The sequence below is a fragment of the Streptopelia decaocto genome, assembly GCF_964273445.1.
Source record: "Streptopelia decaocto genome assembly, chromosome: 4".
NCBI lineage: Eukaryota > Metazoa > Chordata > Aves > Columbiformes > Columbidae > Streptopelia > Streptopelia decaocto.
The window spans coordinates 1,244,665-1,263,252 of NC_138658.1; the positions used below are offsets into that span (position 1 = coordinate 1,244,665).

An 18,588-nucleotide genomic window follows, 5' to 3' on the forward strand; every position below is an offset into this window, starting at 1 on the left:
GCGAAGAACAGCTGGGAAAACTTTACGTGTCGTATTTCTTGCACAAACATCTTCTTCCTGGACGTTTTAGTCAAGGCAAAGGTGCTTTCCAACACAGAGCGGGTAAACACCAAAACACAGCAAATTCAGCAGCTTTCCGTACTCTCTTCACCCTTTCAAAAGAAATCCCTGGCGAGAGGGCAGCGGTTTCACAAAAGCAAGCCCGGCCTCCTTCCAAATCCTGCACAGCAGCTTCTGCCCTTCTCACACACCAATAACCACCGACTGAGCTCAGCGAAGACCTTGGCCCCCAGGCCAACAAGTCAGCATTGGAGGAGCTGTTTCACGTGCAAGAAATCCAGCGGCGCCGGCAGCGCCAGCTCCGTGGCAGCGCCAGACACGGGTACCCAGAGGCAGGACCCTCCTCTGCCTGCACAGACCTGCCCCAGGCAGCACCGGGACGTTCCGGTGCGTCCTTCCCACCGGCTCAGCCACCTGCGCCAAGAGGAGAAAAGCAGGACCATGTTACGGGACGGGGAAACAAAAACACAGAGGTCCTCCCTGATAATATGCTTCCTTTATTTCTATTTATTACAAGCCCTTACCTTGCTAAAGCCGTGCACTTACACCTCTGTGCTTCACAGATGAGACAACTTCAGTAAGGTGTTTTTTTCCCCTCACATTAGCAGGATCGCTTCCTATCCCAGGGATTTTTCTCCTTTTTTCCTAGTAGTGTTAAGCCATCGCATCACATGAATATAAGTGCCAAACACACTCCTATATATTAAGAGCACATACAGTGCTCGGGCAGAGATTTCAGAGTCAGCGGTTGCTTCCTCTCCTCAAAAACAAACCACCAGAGCCCTAAACAAACCCCCCGAGAGGCAGTTTGCACCTGTGCGTTCCCGGTATTGCCGTGACACTCCTGGCCATGTGCAGCTAACACGAGAACACCAGCCAGGGCACAGAGGAGGGAAACTGCGGTGCCTGGGGGCCTTTCCCTCCTGAACCCCCTGTTTGTGTTCCCTCCGAAGGCCCAGTCCTGCCCAGCCCCAGGGAGCCAAAACCTGCGCCTAAGCGCCGCAGTTCTCGCTTTCCGCAGGATGCGAGCAGCTCCAAGACGTGCGGCAGGCGCCCCGGAACACGCTGAGCAGCCAAAGGTAACAGTACCCCAACAGAAAAAAAGCAAAACGACAGACAAAACCACACCATGTTTTTTCCCATGAGTTTTTCAGACAAAATGACTTGGAGAACTGCATGTCTTTCAGTGGGCAAAATGCAAAAAGACTGCTAAAAGTCTCGGCTTAAAACAATCCAGAATGGTAAAATGCAGTGCTAAGCAAAAGTGCAAAGTGGCAGAGTTCAAATGTAGTATTTCAATCTCAGGACTGCAAATCTAGTGCACAGCCAGGACTTTTCCTAAGCCTCCTTCTCTCCCCCAGTCCTCCCTCTTGCTTGGAGAGCACTGAGGTAACAGCAGCTACGTTAAATAACTTTAGATTGCATGACATAGTTACTAAAAATTTTCCCTAACGTTAAGCCTGACAATCCCCCCAAAACACCTTTCTTCCTTTCTCCAAGTCTGGTTTTTGTGAGGCACTTCACCGTGCTGTGCACACAACCCATTTTTCCCCACACCTCGCGTGCAGGCAGCCAGTTTCCCCTGCGTCATGCTGCATCAGCTTCCTCAGCCCCCGATTTCATGAGCTGATTCATTTCCAGCGCCAATGCCCAGCACCTACCACAGCCAGCTCCAGTATCGCTAAAGATCCGTGCTCCTACGTATCCCAGCGCTAAACGTGAGATGTGCAGGTATTTTCCCCACTGCCCTTCCCAAATAGATAAATGTTCATTAAATGATCCGTTTGGAAGCCACGCTGCAGAAATTAAAGCCTACCTTTGGCAGACAGGCACAATCTCCCTTCTCCGTAAGGCTAGTGCTCCACTCTGGGGAAGCTGGATTCGGATGCATCAGGCAAAGGCCCCGACAGCTGGTAATCAGCAAGGAAAAAGCATTAAAAATGAAGGGGTCCATTTCCAAGTGCAGTATAGATAGAGAGCAGTCAGAAACCGCCTCGTAGGGACATACACGATGTCAGCACCCAACTGAAAACCAACCTGTCCTTGGATCAAATCAGACTTTCAAAATGCTCCTTCCCTCCCCCAACACAACCTGCCCAATCTCAGTGGGCGAGTTGAGAAGGTGGTCGAGGTGGCTGCCTGTGAACTCCACGAGTCCCAAATGGCATCTCTGCGTTACCGAGGAATTCATCTTTCCTAGAGTTGCCAAGTTGCCCATTCTCTCCCTCTCTGACACTTCCTCCCTCTGCTCTCTCTCGAGCCACACTGGAAACTTGTGGGTTGCACTGTTTGGAAAATCCCCAACCAAATAAATAGAAAGCAGCACAAACGGTTTTATTACTGCTTTTGTTACCTGCTGTGAAGCTCGACTTGGGTTATGGAGGTCAATAGCAGCAAGAGAAGGGACGCGGGACTCTGAAACCAGTTTATTTTCCTTTTTCAGAAATCTGGGATGCCACGCTGCAAAACACAAGCAATGCATACTGCGTGAAGGAAGCACGGGCTGACAACTGGAATGCACGCTGCTGCCCGACGCTGATTTAGGATGCAGGTTTTATTCAGAGGATGGGCAGGTTCGTACCTTCCGCTCCTCTCAGTTCAGGGAGATGATTTAGTTCCGGCAAACGCACGTCTGTCTTGGAGAATTCCCATTTTTTCCCATTTGCTTGAAGGATGTTTTTTTCATTAGTAACCTGGAATCGAAAGCATAAGTACCAGCTCATGAACATACGGGAAAACAAAGCTATTTTTAAGCTTAAAAAAGCATGAACACAGCAATGTTCCACTGCAGCTGGAACTTGTACAAGAGAAAAAGAAAATACTCTAATGTGTTTAAAGGAATCTGTTCCGCTCAAGTGTCATTATACACTGGAAACGACAGAAGAGCCACAGCAAAACCCCACAACCACCTAAGCGAGACTGGTTACAAAGAGACAAAACAACCGTTGCAGAATGGCTCGGGTTAGTTCCAGGTCAAAAGGCAAATGTTGCTGCTGGCGTGGAAAGAATATTGTCTGGGTGCTGAGTGCGTGGATTGCTCAGCACTTCACTTTGTAAAAATTATAAATGCATTTATGACATGACTAAATAAGCGTTAAATCCAAATCCTATATTCTGCATCAGTAGCACAGCACACATTTATCTACTTCTCCTGGCCAGGCAGGCAGCCACCGACATATTCCACATCTCACGGGCTCCTGTGTTGGGCTGCTCCCCGTTTCAAATTGTCCTTTGACGCAAACTATGTTTCACACAAGATAAATATTAACAAAGAATAACAGACAACACACCTGTAGGAAAAAAAGGCTCAAAGAAATAATATTTCTAGTTGGGAGTTATAGCGAAGGCTGCGACAGGTGGGATTCTTGACAATAAAACACACACTTCAGCTAGGAATTTATTTCGCTTTGCCACAAGGTAAAGGCTGATGACTTACCGGTGTGAGGCTGACGCTGTAACGGCCTGCTGGAGAACGCTTCCGTTGCTTTAGAAATGGGTTCAAGTATTTTTTACTCTTTTCATCAATTCTGTAATCAGAAATGCCCCAAACTTTGCATTATCTGGGGTTACATGGTTAGTATAAAAACAACAAACACAAGACGCCCAGAGACACCGTCATTAAATGCCGAGAAAGGCGGCTGATGAGGAGAACACCCTCGTGAGCGCAGTCAACAGACAAGTTTGACCCGCGTACAACCCTCCACCTGAGAGCTGCTCCTGGCTGCATCCTCTCCCAAACCCACACCTCGTGCTCCCACATCGTCACCCTGCACGCTTCTCAGGACACTCCCGCTCTCCAGCAACAGGGACGATGGACAAAAGCTCTTCTGTCTCTGCTCCCATACCTGTAATTATGGTTTCCCATCCCAGCCATAGTGGGAGAGAGGTTCTGGTTGATGGGAGGAATAACTACTCCGGTGTTCTTGGCGTAGTCCAAGCTGCCGCTGGAATCTTTTAGGCTGGTTTGAGGGCTGATTTTAAAGGGGTTGATTGGGCTGTCATAGAAGGAGCTCAGGTTGGAGGATCGATCCGCTTTTTCTGCGTCAGCTTTAGAGCGTTTTGCTTTGAACAGCTTAGCGTCTCTGCTCTTTGGGTCAATGCTGAAATCCTGTTCAGGAAGATAAGCATCATCTTTGTCTTGCAGTCACGTTTGCAAACCAGCTTAGAGCAGCACATGCAGGAAAAAAAGTTAAAAGCCTACATGATTGTGCAAGGATCTGATGGAGATGGAATTGGTTTTAGGGGAAAACCCTCTGTTTTCTGTCAAACAGGAGGAGGCTTGCCAAGGTTCCTGCACCTCTGTAAGTCACCTCAGAATGGGATTGGCAGTGAGGGAGGAGGAACAGCTCTAACCCTGTCACTTCTGAAAAAATGAAACACGAACTGAGCTCAGTGTGACCTCACGTCACTCCGAAGCCTCCAGTCCTTTGTATCTGACTGAAAGCAAACCACGCAATTTTGGAGACAGGGCTTTAACGCAGGTAAGCAGCAGCATATAAGGATGTTTTGCTTGTCTGGCATGACTGACTTACGCTTTCTAATTGATTCTCCTTTCAGCTCCTTTTTTACCCAGAACTGCACCACGATGTAGTTTATTGGCAAGGGACCGGCCAAACAGCCACATGCAGCCTGTGGAGCCAAGCACTAGAGCAACCTTGTAGCAGCTAAAAGACAGAGAACTTGCATTCCACACGGCAGCCTGCCCGCTGTACCGCGCTGAGCATCACCGCTGCGCGGTCACGGGCCTCAGGCCCTGCCTTCAACCAAAACCCCACTTAAACTCCTGCACTTACTTATACAGTGATTTTAAAACATGAAAAAAATATTAAAAATACAAGTTTGGAAAACAAAGATTGACCAACCTGGACATCAAGCATTTTTCTTTCTTCTAAGGCATCATCTTTGTCCCTTTTGCTGATTTTTGACTTTTTTTGTAATTGATGGTCTCTGGCATCCTTCTGAATCTTTAATTTAAGCTCCTGTGCAAATCTACATTCCACAGAATGGAAATAAAAAAAGAGGGGCTTCTGTTAATCTCAATATCACCATCAGTTGGTGTTCAGTCCGGGCTCCTATAGACTGAAGTAATCAAACCAACCATGCCTGTTTAAGTAATGAGAAGCCAAATATAATGCATCCATTAAAATAAATAAAGTCTTACAAGGACACATTTTTCACATCACAGCACTAAAGGTGTTTGTATCCCAGTCTGGCACAGATACAGAGAGAGAATACAGCCATAAACTGTACTACCCAATACGGCGTGGCACTGGGTGCACACACTGACGAATGAACGTCATGGCAAGTTAATGAGGCAATGTGTTCCCCTTCAACTGTTCTCCCATTTCCACGAAGGCTAAAATCAAACAAACCCAAGACAGCTCTGCAAACCCAGCGTGCCCTCTTCAAACACAACTGCTCAACTTCCTTCTAATATTAACCTGCTCTGAGCAAGAAATAAACTGTTTACCTCTCAGCAAATCCATCCTTGTGAAAGAAATCGCACTGCAAGAGTTCAGCACAGGACGGCCTTTTGTCAGGATCAATCTGCAAACAGTTCTGTCAAATCAATGTAAACATCAGAATGCAAATGCATTAGAAAAGAAACAACGGCTTCAGGATTTCCGAATGGAGTCAAGAAAAAAAAAGAAGGCAAATATATTAGAAACAAAGGGGTTAGTATTTCTGAATGAAGCCAAGAAAAAAAAGCCAAAAACCTCCCCCTTCTAGGGCCTGTTGCATTGAGATGAGCTCAAGAGACAAACAGTCCCCTCAAAAGTTTGTTCATTCTAATAATTAATGCTCACAAAGCCTCTTCACATGGGGAATACCTGTCAGACAAATAGATCATTCCACCCTCAGGAAAGCTCCCTTGTTTTCAGGTTTGGCTAAAATGTTAGGATCTGTTTCGATCTTTAGGCATTTCAAACACAACCAAGTGGGTGTTTTAGTTCCCCAGCATACCGGTGCTCTCACTACTGCGTGAAAGCGCAACAGACACTCCCTGGAAGGATTCTTCAGAATCTATTACAAATGTGGAAGCTTCCCAACTCCCACACATGGCGGACACACAGCACCCAGCGTAAGGGACACGTTTGGATGCCGTCCCACCCAGACCTATCTGCTTGTGTGCCTCCATCAGCAGATGGAGACGGTTGGCAGAAAACACCACATACGCAGCTCTGCTAGCAAGTAAAAAGTATGGGGCTGTGTATTATCTACAAAGCGTCCACTTCAGTAGCAGACGAGGGGCAAATTACCTTGGCTAACTCTAGCACGGCAGCAGGGAGCTTGGGATAGCGTTTGTCCAGCGACTCGGCCTCCTTCACTTCAGGCAACCTCATGCCAGCAAAGAGGGGATTTTTATAGAATAACTCTTGGTGTCTTGGAATTAAGTTACCTGGAATTACACAAACAAAGCATCCACATGGAAAAACTACCGCACAGTCCTGCTCGTAGCCTTTCCTTTGTGAAAGGTGCTAAAAGCACACGCCCTCAGAAACAGTTGTGCACACACCAGAGTCTTTCTCCCCACATCCTCCTTCTCCCTAGCCCCCCATCAAAACCGATTTGACCCCTTCATTAGTAAGCGGGGACTAGAAGCCTGACGGGCTGTTCTTACCCAGGCACTTGGTGATGTGGTAGAGCTGGTCGATGTCTGAATCTCCAGGGAACAGGGGCTCTCCCGTGAGCATTTCTGTGATCAGAGAGCCGATAGCCCACACGTCCACGGCCCTGGGACAAACAACGAAACCACAACACTCCAGCTCAGCACGGCTTCATTTGTCTCTTTGAACTAGAGGCTGAGCCAGCCCAGTCCAAGGTTACAAGCCTTGAGGGCGGATTTTGCCCCATAAACAGCAAGTTTTCCAAGCTTACAAGTGCACTGATGAATGGCAGGTATTTAGCTCCTGAAGCAGACAAACACTAGCAGATTTAAGATCAGGTTCCAAACCCCAATGCTTTAAAAAAAATAATAATCCAATGTAAGGCATTAGTAGAATCTTGCCCTCGAGAAAGACAAAAGTAAGCAGCCCTTCTTTCTGCAGGCACCTGCTCTCCAGGTACATTTACTGAAAATGAACATGAAGTAACACAGGGACGTACATAAACCTGCACAGTTGTATGAACAGACCCACGAATGGCACAGTTTAAATTCTGACCTGGTTTTGTGGCACTTGGGATCCCAGTAAGAAAAAAAAAAATCTCATTCATCCCATGATGCTGAACAACATCTCTTTAACCTGATTGCCAAGCAAAGAGTACTCCCTCCCCCAGAAAACCAGAGCATCGTCCCCCAAACTCCCCGCAGCCCTTCTGTGAGTCTCTTACTTGCCGTATTTGATGTCTCCCACCAGCAGCTCCGGAGCTCTGTACCAGCGGGTGGCCACGTACTCAGTGTAAGCTTCCCCAGAAGCTGCTAACGTGCGGGCAAAGCCGAAGTCACAGAGCTTTACGACTCCCGACTGGGAGACGAGTATGTTCTCTGGCTTAATATCCCGATGGATTATCTGCAGAGAGAAAAGCAAGTCGAGACAAACAGATTTCCCATTTCTACATAGTAAATTCAGTGGCTCACCAAAAATAATCACTTGCTTACATCCAAGTAGAAAATTATATTTTTGCAGGCATGGCAAACACACGGACTCTGTAAAACACAGCGACGTGCACACAGGCAGCAAACAAGCGCTAACCCAAGTGCATAGGTGAACACAGAACCTCTAATTTTTTTGCACGCAGAAGTGTTAATTTTATATATCGCTCTGCATATGTTCTGCAGGTGTATTTACTATAGGTATTTTAACAGGCTCAATTTATTATGTTTAGGAAAATTGGTCTCAACCACCAGTTTAAAAGCTGTAAGTATTGCAAGGGCCGTGGGCATGTCCTGCAGTTAAATGTGAAGAGTATTTTAGGAACTCATAAGACAGACAGTGTCCCCAACATATAAATAAATAAATGCATGTGTGTTTACACACAGTTACATGACTACGATTAAAGTGGCAAAACTGTTAGGAATTGGCTACAAACAAACCCCTCAAAGTACAAAAGGGAGAAAAGCAAGGCTGCATGTTTATATAGATGCTAGCAGAAGCAAACTTTTGAAGAGCGACTATATCCCACTACAAGATGAGCCAGCCTCCATCGAGATGCCTCTTCCTTTCATGCCAAAGCTTAATTCCTCAAGCTTTAACAGATATTAAAAAAATACGGTTCTGTATCTGTTCATTCAAGGATAAGTGCAGAGCCGGCTTCTCGTGTGTACTTACGTTATGACTGTGACAAAACGCTATTCCTCTTATAATCTGAAATAAGTATTTCCGAACCCTGCTGTAGTCCAGGCCGTTTGGGAACGCCTCGAGGTCGTCCAGCACCGTGTGATCCACAAATTCAAACACCAGATACCACCGTTTCTTCTTCTTACACACTTCCAGCAGGTTCACGAGATTTTCGTGCCTCAGTTGCTGTTATAAAACAGGAAATATTTTGTGAGAGCCTGACAGCATTTAATGGGTAAACGAAGAGCAGACACTTACCTGCAGCCCAGCCGGTGCACTGCCCTGGAATGCTGTGGTACCCACATTTGTTGGTTTTTAAGACTAGCTCACTGATGTTTTAGGATATGTTTTATTTTGCCTTTTGTTTGTTTTTTTTTTTTCAACATAACTTGGAGGATTTCACCACCTGATACATGCAGACACCTGTTTTTAAACCTGAAAATACTGACTATGAACATTTCTTCTTAACGGGGATGCTCAAAATACACTGTTGTGTTGTTGGAAATTCTCATACATCCTGCTTCTCACAACACTCTCCTCACAGAGAGGTGACTCTAACTTGTGCCTCCATCTCCACAAGCTTTACAGCAAGCGTGTATTCCACATGAGACAAATCGTGAGGAAGTTAAGACGACTTCCAGAGCAGCACATGGTTTACACGTGAGAGAGCAGGCCCCTGACAGCACCTCCAACACAGATTTGCCATGGGAAAGGAAAATCCAGAGGCCCTGAATTTTCAGGCTCCGACACACAAGCTCCTCTTGGAGATGCTGTCACCAGGGTGACCAAGTGTCACCAGGCTGCCCTGCCTGCTCCTGCAACACCAGCTGCCCCTTCCAGACGGGATCCAAAGGGTTCCTGAACACAGTGCTCCGTGCTTGAAGGAAACTTTGACTCTCCTAAAAACCCAAAACAGATTCACCTCTTCTCTCCTACATTTCCAGCAAGTTTTAGTCTTGCTCTCTTTCATTCCTTTCTCTTTAAAAAAAAAAAAAAATCTCTTACGTGCCCATTGAAAAGAAAACCAAAGGCATGTGCAATACCTGTGTTCTATCCAGCTGCCAACTACTCAGCATCTGTATCTTAATTTTTCTGAAAAAGCTGTTAGGAGGCTTCCCTGCTAGGCTCCTGAAATACTCAAAGCATTTCTGTCGGCACTGCTAGCTTATACACACAATAACGAACATGTACCACAATTACAAGCACATTGAATGGATAAAAGGCAAGCTCATCATTCTTACCTAAAATATTCCGTTATTGATTGAACAGCTTCTATTAAACTGTGCCTAGTGGATTCAGAGCAAAAAGTGACAAGCCAAGGATCTGAAGGGTTTTTTCTGTTTGTTTGTTTGTTTTTACTATTATGCAAAGGGAAAGCTGAAGATAGTTTAGAGGAAAAGATTGCAATTTAGATGAAAAAGAATTTTTTTAAAAAGCAGTTGTATTTTCTAGTTATTGTGTGATACATTCTGACCAGACAAGGATCCACCTCCGATCCGTTGCACATTTGCAACACCGGTTTACCACACACCGCAGAACAGCCCACCCTACGATGGAAGTTGGTTATTAGCCCAGAGCCTGGCAGGGAACTTTTGCAATTTTCAGCCAAGATTAAATGTCAGCCCAGACTCAAGAGCAGGAATCAAAAAAAAGAAACAACAACAACAAAATCAGGTTCACAGGAGTATGCGAGGGAAGAAACTACAAAAAGATTACATCTCCAGGTATTTACTTTCACGGTGAGAGGCCACAGTTATTGAGCTATTTATGGAAATGTTCCCATTGCTAAGTTCCCATTTACCCAAGAAAACAAGTTAATTCCCAACAGACCCGGCAGGTGGTACGTGCTTTGACTCGGTAACTAAGCGAGCCTTGCCAACGGATAAGGTATGATCCAGACTAACAGAGACCTGCTTTAAAACAGGCTGCATCTCGAGCTCCAGCACCTACATCTCTATTAACTCTCATGGTCTGTAGCTCTTGCAGTGATGGCAGAGATCAGGTTTTTTTCCTTCTCAGCACAGGGACTGCAGTCTGGCAGATTTGTGAAGAGAGCGGGTAGGCTTGCACATATTCCCACTCCAGAACACTCCAGATCAGAAAAGCCTAGATGCACTCCACCTGTAATTAGACTTTCCTTAATTTCTTCACCAGACAGAGCACTTAAAACCACCACGTGTGCCTCTGCATACAGGGACAGGCACCCATGGGACATGGGAAGGAGGAAAATGCTGCTACTGCTGCTGGAGGCGATGATGGCAAACACAGGGGCTGAACGTGCTCAAAACAAGTAAGCAGAATGACGGATATATGGCCTGCCACAGAATGCCACCCTGCATCCTTGTCACCCTGTTTACAAAGAAACGCAGCAGAAAAACCTGGCAGTGAAACAGTTCAGGAACTTGCAAAACCTTCTGGATGAAGAACAAAGGCGAGAGAGAAAGCCCAATGACAAAACACTGAAAAGCAAACACACAAAACCCTCTTTATCATAAGCACCTGAGTATTTTCCCAGAGTATCTATGGCCCATGAAGGGAAGCATCTTTAATAAACCAACCCACACAAGGGTGCTACACCACATAACGCTGCTGATGGGACGCTGACTGAAGTAGGAGTGGACGTTTAGGTGAGTATAAAGCATCCACAACGGATACCAGGGAAAGCAGACACTCAAATAGCAAAAGGGACAGAGCAGCAGCTGCTGACTGATAAAGCTTGGGGAATTTGTTACCTGTCCTCCTCCAGCCTCTTGCCTGCAGTACAAGCCTGCCAGGAAAGTGCCACTAATAAAACAAAATAAAAAGTTCCTAGAAGCAGCTTTCCGTATCAGGTAACGCCGGCACCCAGCCCCGTTAGACACACTGTCACACATCCAGGTCACCGCTCACTTGCGGGTTTTACAAGTTCAACATTCATCTGTTTTTTTCAGCAAATCGACAGCAGTATGGTACTGTTATTTGGGACACAACACAGGAGGGCACAGTTACCACCCGGAGGTAATGGAAACCTGTGGCTCCCTTTTACCTTTCCTTGCAGAATACCGGGCACATAAACATCCATAGCTCCAGCAAATCCAGCACAGTGCCCGGACACTGAAAAACCGCTCTGCACAGCTACAGCTCAAAGACGAACCGAATCTAGCGTGGCTTGGCTGCTCGTGGAAATACAAACAAGACCTGATCATGTCTCTCTTGGTTTGAACTTTATTTATACTTGGTAAGCCACAGTCAGATGCAACTGAAATTAAAGCACCTTTCAAAACTGACCCAACGTTTCAAATTTACACCCCTCCTGCAGCCTGAGCAGACAAACACCACTCCTTAGAGGGCTATTACGGAGTCTCAAGAGGGGGTTTCCTGCTGAGAACCATCGATTCCCTGCAGGTAGATCGCACCCACACCCCTTGGTTCTCGACAACTGTCACCTTTACCACAAGGAACACACATCACAGACACGAAGGGTGCTGTTCTGCTTGAAGGAGACATTTGTCTTATTGAAGATATTGAAACATCTGACCAGGACCCAAAATACGCCCTGAAGAGGCACCCGGAGCAGGGGAGAGGCTGGATCTGCACCCCAGGGAACACCCTGGTCGGGCTGTGTCATCCTGGAGGGGTTTAAAAGGTGTTTAGATGAGGTTCTGAGGTGCACAGGTTAGCGCCAGTGTTCAGTTATGGTTGGACTCCATGATTCTGAGGATCTCTTCCAAATGAAATGATTCTATGATCCTGAAGGTCTCTCCCAACCCAAACAATTCTATGATTCCCCTGGCCTGCAGCAGTTATTGCTACAGCAATCAACTAAGAGGAGCTTCGAAATAAAAAAAGTCACGTCTGCAAGAAGCACCTGGACGCAGCGGCTCACGGCAGCGACGCCACACAAACACCCGCCAGCCCTACGAGGAGCCACGAATTGAAGCACAAAGCCAAAAAAAGCCATCGTTTTGCTCCAAATTTAATTGGAAACGCAGGCCCGCTGCCCGCAGGCCTCCCGCTCACCTTGAGCAGCTTGACCTCCCTGGCCGCGATCTTCCTCACCGCCGCGTCCTCCTCGCTCTCCAGGAACTTCTTCACGGCCACGATCTGCCCGCTCTCCTTGTTCCGGCACTTGGTCACCACCCCGTAGCTGCCTTCCCCGACCAGGCCCAGCACCTGGTACTTCTCCATGGCCGGAGGAGCCTCCTCTGCTGCGGGCGGGTTGACGTCCCCGAGGCCTCGCGGCGGTGACGGTGACGGGCGCGAGCCCGCCGCGCGCCGTCACCAGGGCAACCGCCCGCGCTCGCGCGCAGCCGCCGCCGCGCGCCCGGCTCGTGGAGCGGCCGCCCCGGGCGGGGGGGCGTGAGGGGGGAACGGCGGCAGCGGAGCCGACCGGGAGGCGACCGGCAAACCAGCAGCTGTTTCCCGGAAGCGGAGGAAATGCGGAGGGCCGTGGGGGAGGCGGGGCGTGTCCTGCCGCGACGCGGGGCGCGGAGGGTCAGGACAGGCTGAGGGACCCGGGGGTGCAGCGGGAGAACAGGAGCTGGGCGGAGACCTTATCAGCTCAAGTTGCCCAGGGGAGGCTGAGGTTGGATTTAGGAACAATTTCTTCCCCAAAGGGCTGTGGGGCATTGAACAGGCTGCCCAGGGCAGTGCTGGGGTCACCATCCCTGGAGGGCTGGACAGACGGACATGAGGTTCTCAGGACATGGGGCAGGTTCTGGACTTGATGATCCTGAGGGTCTCTTCTAACTGAAATGATTCTGATTCCTTGTGTGCTTGTGCATCAGCCCCTGAGTGGTGGTGTTGACAATCCTGGCCAGGCAGTGATGAAATGCTTTGAAATTTGAATTATTTTAGTTTTTTTTTTCCTTCCCACAAAAAATGACCCGAGGCTGGACCAGCTCTGCTGGGAGCACAGGCTGGGAGAGCTGGGCTGGTCAGCTGGACAAGAGAAGCTCCGGGGACACCTTATTGTGGCCTTTCTGTACTTAAAAGGGGCCGGTAAGAAAGATGGGGACAGACTTTTGAGCAGGGCCTGATGCGATAGGACAAGGGGTCTTAGAGATATACTAATTTACTTCTCGGGGTGACAGGAAAACTGTTTTGGTGCTTCGAAAAAGCTGTAGGTGCTACAGGAACAAAAATAGCAAAGGCAGCAAGCCCTTCTGAGGCATTAAGCATTGTAACCATTTGTTCTTCCTAGGGAAGCAGTGTTAAGAGTTGTCTGATGTGTGTCACAGCAGTATGTGACCTTGTCATGTCTTGCACTGAAATCTGAGGTTCAACTGGACAACAATCCTCGAAACTGTGATCTCTTTGTCATCTCAAAGAAGAGCATGAGGAGGGGGAAGAAGATATAAGGAAGATGGAAGAGAAAAATACGTGACATTTGATGAAAAACAATAAAGTACTGGTTGTCCTTGCACGATTTTTTTCTGCCTTTGAGTTTCTTGGGTCACTGTTAATTGAATGTTCCTGTCACATTTTTGGTAAGGAGATGAGTGCGGCAGGTTGAAGAAGCTGCTGCCCAGAAAATCAGCACAAGAAACACCATTCAATGTGTCTCCTATTTCATTTAATACCCTCTTCTGTGATTTATCGGTGTGAAGCACATCAAATGCATATCTAGGTATGTTTGTATATTGGTTTTGGGAGAACCTGTCCCTCCACGGGCAGCATCGATGGTGAGGACCAGGACTAGCGTGCCAGTGATGGGAACCCTTTTACGAACCGTAAAAATAAAGAGTTTTAGGGGGTTTTCCTCCCTTTTTTACTGACAACAGGCTCCGGTTCTGCCGGGCTCTGGCTGCTCGGCCCCGCCGGTGTCCCCGGGAGCTGCGGTGCCCCCCAACGACCACCGGGTGGCGCTGCCCCCGCGCTGCCGCTCTGTGTCCGCCAGGCGGCGCCACTGCGCGGGGCAGCTGAGCCCGCGGTCACGTGACGTGGCGGCCCCCGAGGCTTCAAAAGCTCCCCCGGGCCGCCGGGGGGCGCCGCTCCGGCGGACGCGCAGACGCGGGAGCGGGTCCCGGTGCGGGGTCTGCCCGGCGGGGGCTCTGCCGGGCCCGGGGGAGCTGGTTTCCGTCCCCCGGCAGGGCTCCCCGCGGCTGCTCCTCCGCGGAGCCGCCCGGGAACCGGCTGCCCTTGCCCACCCGCCTCCGCCCCGACACCCTCCGGTTCCCCGGGTGCTGCTGCCGCTCTCCGGGCCGATCCCCCTCCTCACCTAGGGCGAGCAGACTCGGCCCCTCCGCACCGAGCTCCCGCCGCCCGGTGACCCGGCACCGCCGGTCTCTTCCCGGGAAAAGAAGCAAATGGAGAAACAACGGCGACTGTCAGGGGACAAACCTCCTTCGGCCCCGCCCGCTCAGGCGCCTGGGGAACGCCCCGCCCACTCGGGGCAGAGGCTCGCTGGGTCCCAGCGCCCGCCCGCCCAGGCGGTGCCGCCCCCGCGCTCCCGCCGCATTCCCGCCCGGGACCCGCAGCGACCCCGGCACCAGCAGAGGGCACGGCTGGAGCAGAGAGGGGAGAGCCCGCGGTCACCTAATATACCACCCCCTCCCCTGCCTGTCACTCCCTTGTCTCTCTCCCCTTATTCCCATTTTCCCCATACACGGCAGACTCAGAGCCCTCCCTGCTGCCGCCTCGGCTTACCATAAATAACCTTTATTCCCACTTGCAAAAACAATCTTTGCTTTGACCAAACCATCCTATGCAAATAGGAAACAAACATTGCAGTCTGCATTGACAATTCAAAACCTGAAAAGAGGTTAAATTAGGTGTTAGGTTTAGAAAAACTTTATTGTAGGGAGCAGGGTTCTATGTGTGATCCTGTGTGTCAACCTCAGCCCTTTCCCCCACACTGACCTTCTCTTGGGTAATGCCATAAGTAATTTTGATAGAGGAAGATGATTCCCACTTTGTAGAGATATTCGTACTTCATTGTAGCAGGAAATAAACCTTCTTCTTGAAAGGAGACAATGTGTCTGGCCACCACCGCTCTATCTAATTATTTTTCCTTATCACCATCCTCATCCATTTGTCCCTGCTTTAAAACAACCTCTGCAAAATGATTTTAAAATAACCTCCAGCAAAACCAGGGACCTGTAAGGCAAGTCAGTTCTGCTGTAAGTCATTTCAAGGCAGTTGATGCTGCAGTGACTCCATTGATTTTGTTCTTTCAAGTGTCACACACCAGAATCCGTCTATTTATGCTAAATAAAATACAAAGAGTTCTGTCTTCTGAGGGCCAAGCTTATGTGGTCATATTGTCCTTCTGTGATGACCAAACTGGGAGTTTTCCTTCCATCTGAAACAGAAAAAAATTAGAACAAAGAGAGATGAATCACTCCCCTATTTAGAACAGGATAAGGATTGAGTTGAACATTACTGTGTGCAGCAGGTTGAAGCAGCCCTGAAAATCAGCACAAACCCCACTATTTCATTTAATACCCTCTTCTGTGATTTATTGGTGTGAAGCACATCACATGCACATCTAGGTATGTTTGTACATGGGTTTTGGGAGAACCTGTCCCTCCGGCAGCACGGGTGCTGAGGGCTGGGGTGCTGTCGGTGGCTGGAGTGTCACAGCGAGCGGGACAGGACGCGTGGCGGCTCTTCTCAAAGTCACCGCGTTTCCACGTGTGCTCCCGGGTTTGCGTTCCCCCGCTCCCGGTAGATGATTTACAGCGCGGCAGCGCGTCCTTGCTTTCTGAAGGGTCATTCACCCTGTGAATTGCATTTACATTTACAGCTTTCAACTTAACTGTCTTGTACACAAGTGGTAGGGCCCCCACAGTCCTGTTTCGCCTTCACGCCTCCCCCCTGCTTTTTGTTTTTTGCTTGTTTTGGCTTCTCTCATCTCCTATTCTTTCACAAAACCAGCTCCCATCTATCACTGCCAGGGGAAAAAAAGAATCCAAGCAGTAGAACGTTTCATAAGACCTCTCGCAGAGTTTTCCTATGAATTTCCAGCTCCGAGGTTCCACTGCCACGATTCCTCAGCTTCCCTAAGTTTGAGCTGTCAGAATTCTACCTCCAAACAGCTGGAACAGCAGCAGCAAAACCCCTTCTTGCCATGGGTTGGTAACGCAGCTTCAGTTCAGACTTTGGGAACAGCACGTGAGCACTGCAGCCCGTAAGATGCTCAGCGAAGTGACCACTAAAAAATAAAACCTGCAAATTTCTCAGCACACTTACGTGATTTCCCGGCAGAGCTGGTGCTTTCAAGGGTGCCTTTGGGACAGAGCGTTCGAAATTTCCTCTTGCAGCAAGTGTGACAAGGAAACCCAGCCCTGCAAAAGCAGATTTGAGCCACTTAGGGCTGGAAGCAGCGCAGGGAGCAGGGATCCAGCTCACGGGCTGCACCCACTGAGCGTCCTCAGTTTAACAAACCCCTCGGCATTCGGCCCACAGAAACCACAAACTCTTTTCAGCCAGAGGGAATAAACGTGTTTCACCTCCCTGTGCGCCAACGAGTCTTTGATGTTAGAAGCCGCTTCAGTTTTAGACATGGGGATTAATTAATCGCTGTCGGTGTCCCCGGCAGCCCCGCAGAGCTCAGACCATGCCCGCAGCCCCCAGCGCCCGCTCCGGATCCACGCAATGTCCAACTCTGGTTATTTTCCCAAACAAAACCCACCGTTTGGCTCAAAGAGACTGTCACAATCGCAGCAACATCAAGTACCTTCTGAAGACGGCGCTTTACCTAAAATAAGCCCCAAACTTTGTGTCCTCCTTTCTGTCTCTATAAAAATAACACTCTAAAAGCTCAAGGGACCCACTTTTGATTAAAGGCGTTTTTCTGACACCCAGATCTGTTTGCAAACAGCTGCTCTTTCAGGCAGCTCTGCTGGAATTAGCATTTTTAATAGGGAAAATGTAAAGTAACCAGAGAAACAAACCAGAAACTAGCAAGATCGCACCTGATTGCGGTGACTGCGCCGCCCTGGGGAGTCCTGCTCCTGGCCATGGGCGATGGAGGCTCTGGTGTGACCCTGCTCCTTCAGGAGCAACGTGTCTCCCTGTCCCAAGCTCCTTTCAAGCTCTCCTGGTGAGAATCCATCGGGATTTCACCGCACCGGGGCTGCAGGCAGCTCGCCAGCTCCTCGCCCACCTCCTCCTCTATTTGATTTAATTTGGCAGAAGCCAAGCAGTCAGACCCTGAAGCTGAAGGTGCTCCCGACATCTTCCTTCCAACACGTGGGTCCCCAGGCACCCATTCCCTCTCCCGTAAGACACCTATCGAATTTTGACTCCAGAATGCCATGGGTAGTCCTGGCACAGGTCCTTCCGCCACATCTGTGTCCTCCGTGCCTCCACGTTCCTGCCCAACCAGCCCCCTTTGTCCCAGCATCCTTGTTCCTCAGCCTCCCGGGATTGATGCAGAAGGAATTCCTAACCCTACGTGTTCCATTTGCTGGTAGCCTGCTAGCAACATCACCCAAGAGGGTGTCCAGAAAGCCCCAGCTGCCCCATGTCACCGAAACCATGGCCGACCAACCTCACCCAGAAAAGATAAGAGCTGCTTTCAAGGTCTTTACCAGCGTTTCTCTCTCCTCACTTGGCACCTCCCCAATTTTTGCACATAAACCCCAGCTGTAAATACCCGGAGCTGTGTGGGTGTTGGGTCCTCGCTGACGTGCACCGGACATGACCCGGCACCGCGGGCAGGAACGGGGGTGCTGCTCCTTCTCCCCACCTGCTCCGTCTCGCCGGGTTGGGGCGTCCCACGCCGGGATGTCCCACGCCGGGATGTCCCACGCCGGGATGTCCCACGCCGGGATGTCCCACGCCGGGATGTCCCACGCCGGGATGTCCCACGCCGGGATGTCCCACGCCGGGCTCGCCGCCCGGAGAAGACACATCAGCAGGACCCATCAGGCTCCTCATCATCCACCTTGGCTTTCTTCCTCCCTTGACTTTCCACCTACAGTGGACGGGAACACCCCAAACTTACTCCTCCCCTCCCCCTAAAAGCAGAACCCAAAGCCCTCCCCACCTTTCCCAGGCAGGTTGGGCTTTGGAACATCCAAGTTTTCCTTTTTGGAAGGAAGGAGGAGCTGGCGGGTTCATTGATTCCCTGCCCAGCAGGAATGTTTGCTCGGCAGGGCCAAGCCGCGCCTCTGCTGACTGTGACCGGCTCTCCTCCGATATCCTATCACCGGCTCTATCGGCTCATCGGCACAACCTTCCCGCTCCGGCACTCGGCCCTTCTGGCCCCGCCGAGCGCGCGGGGGCTGCGTGGGAGCTCACCTCTTATTTCCAGGAATCTTAA

The 18,588-nt window shown here is 49.6% G+C and overlaps 1 protein-coding gene and 1 long non-coding RNA gene across 2 annotated transcripts; both read right to left on the reverse strand.

Annotated features, from left to right (window-relative positions):
* Positions 1–358: 358 nt before the first annotated feature.
* Positions 359–12,639, reverse strand: CDKL2 (cyclin dependent kinase like 2). Its single transcript, XM_082050649.1, has 13 exons — positions 12,339–12,639; positions 8,331–8,525; positions 7,393–7,571; positions 6,683–6,795; positions 6,321–6,460; positions 5,531–5,619; positions 4,923–5,049; positions 3,906–4,168; positions 3,497–3,587; positions 2,642–2,753; positions 2,414–2,520; positions 1,877–1,970; positions 359–474 (listed from the first exon to the last, which is right to left on the reverse strand). The coding sequence occupies exons 1-12, from the start codon at positions 12,504–12,506 to the stop codon at positions 1,914–1,916; spliced, it is 1,641 nt and encodes a 546-aa protein (XP_081906775.1). The 5' UTR covers positions 12,507–12,639; the 3' UTR covers positions 359–474; positions 1,877–1,913.
* Positions 12,640–15,950: 3,311 nt separating this feature from the next.
* Positions 15,951–18,108, reverse strand: LOC309438806. Its single transcript, XR_014183866.1, has 3 exons — positions 17,920–18,108; positions 16,512–16,606; positions 15,951–16,040 (listed from the first exon to the last, which is right to left on the reverse strand). It is a non-coding gene; the product is annotated as an uncharacterized lncRNA (long non-coding RNA).
* Between the last annotated feature and the right edge of the window lie 480 nt (positions 18,109–18,588).

Bases quoted from the DNA above. Each gene is read 5' to 3' on its own strand.
- CDKL2 (XM_082050649.1), bottom strand. From the start codon at position 12,506: ATGGAGAAGTACCAGGTGCTGGGCCTGGTCGGGGAAGGCAGCTACGGG. The intron at 8,526-12,338 runs GTGAGCGGGAGG...GTTTTATAACAG, and splicing joins GGGAGGTCAAGCTGCTCAAG to CAACTGAGGCACGAAAATCT. The intron at 3,588-3,905 runs GTATGGGAGCAG...TTCTGATTACAG, and splicing joins ATGGGAAACCATAATTACAG to AATTGATGAAAAGAGTAAAA.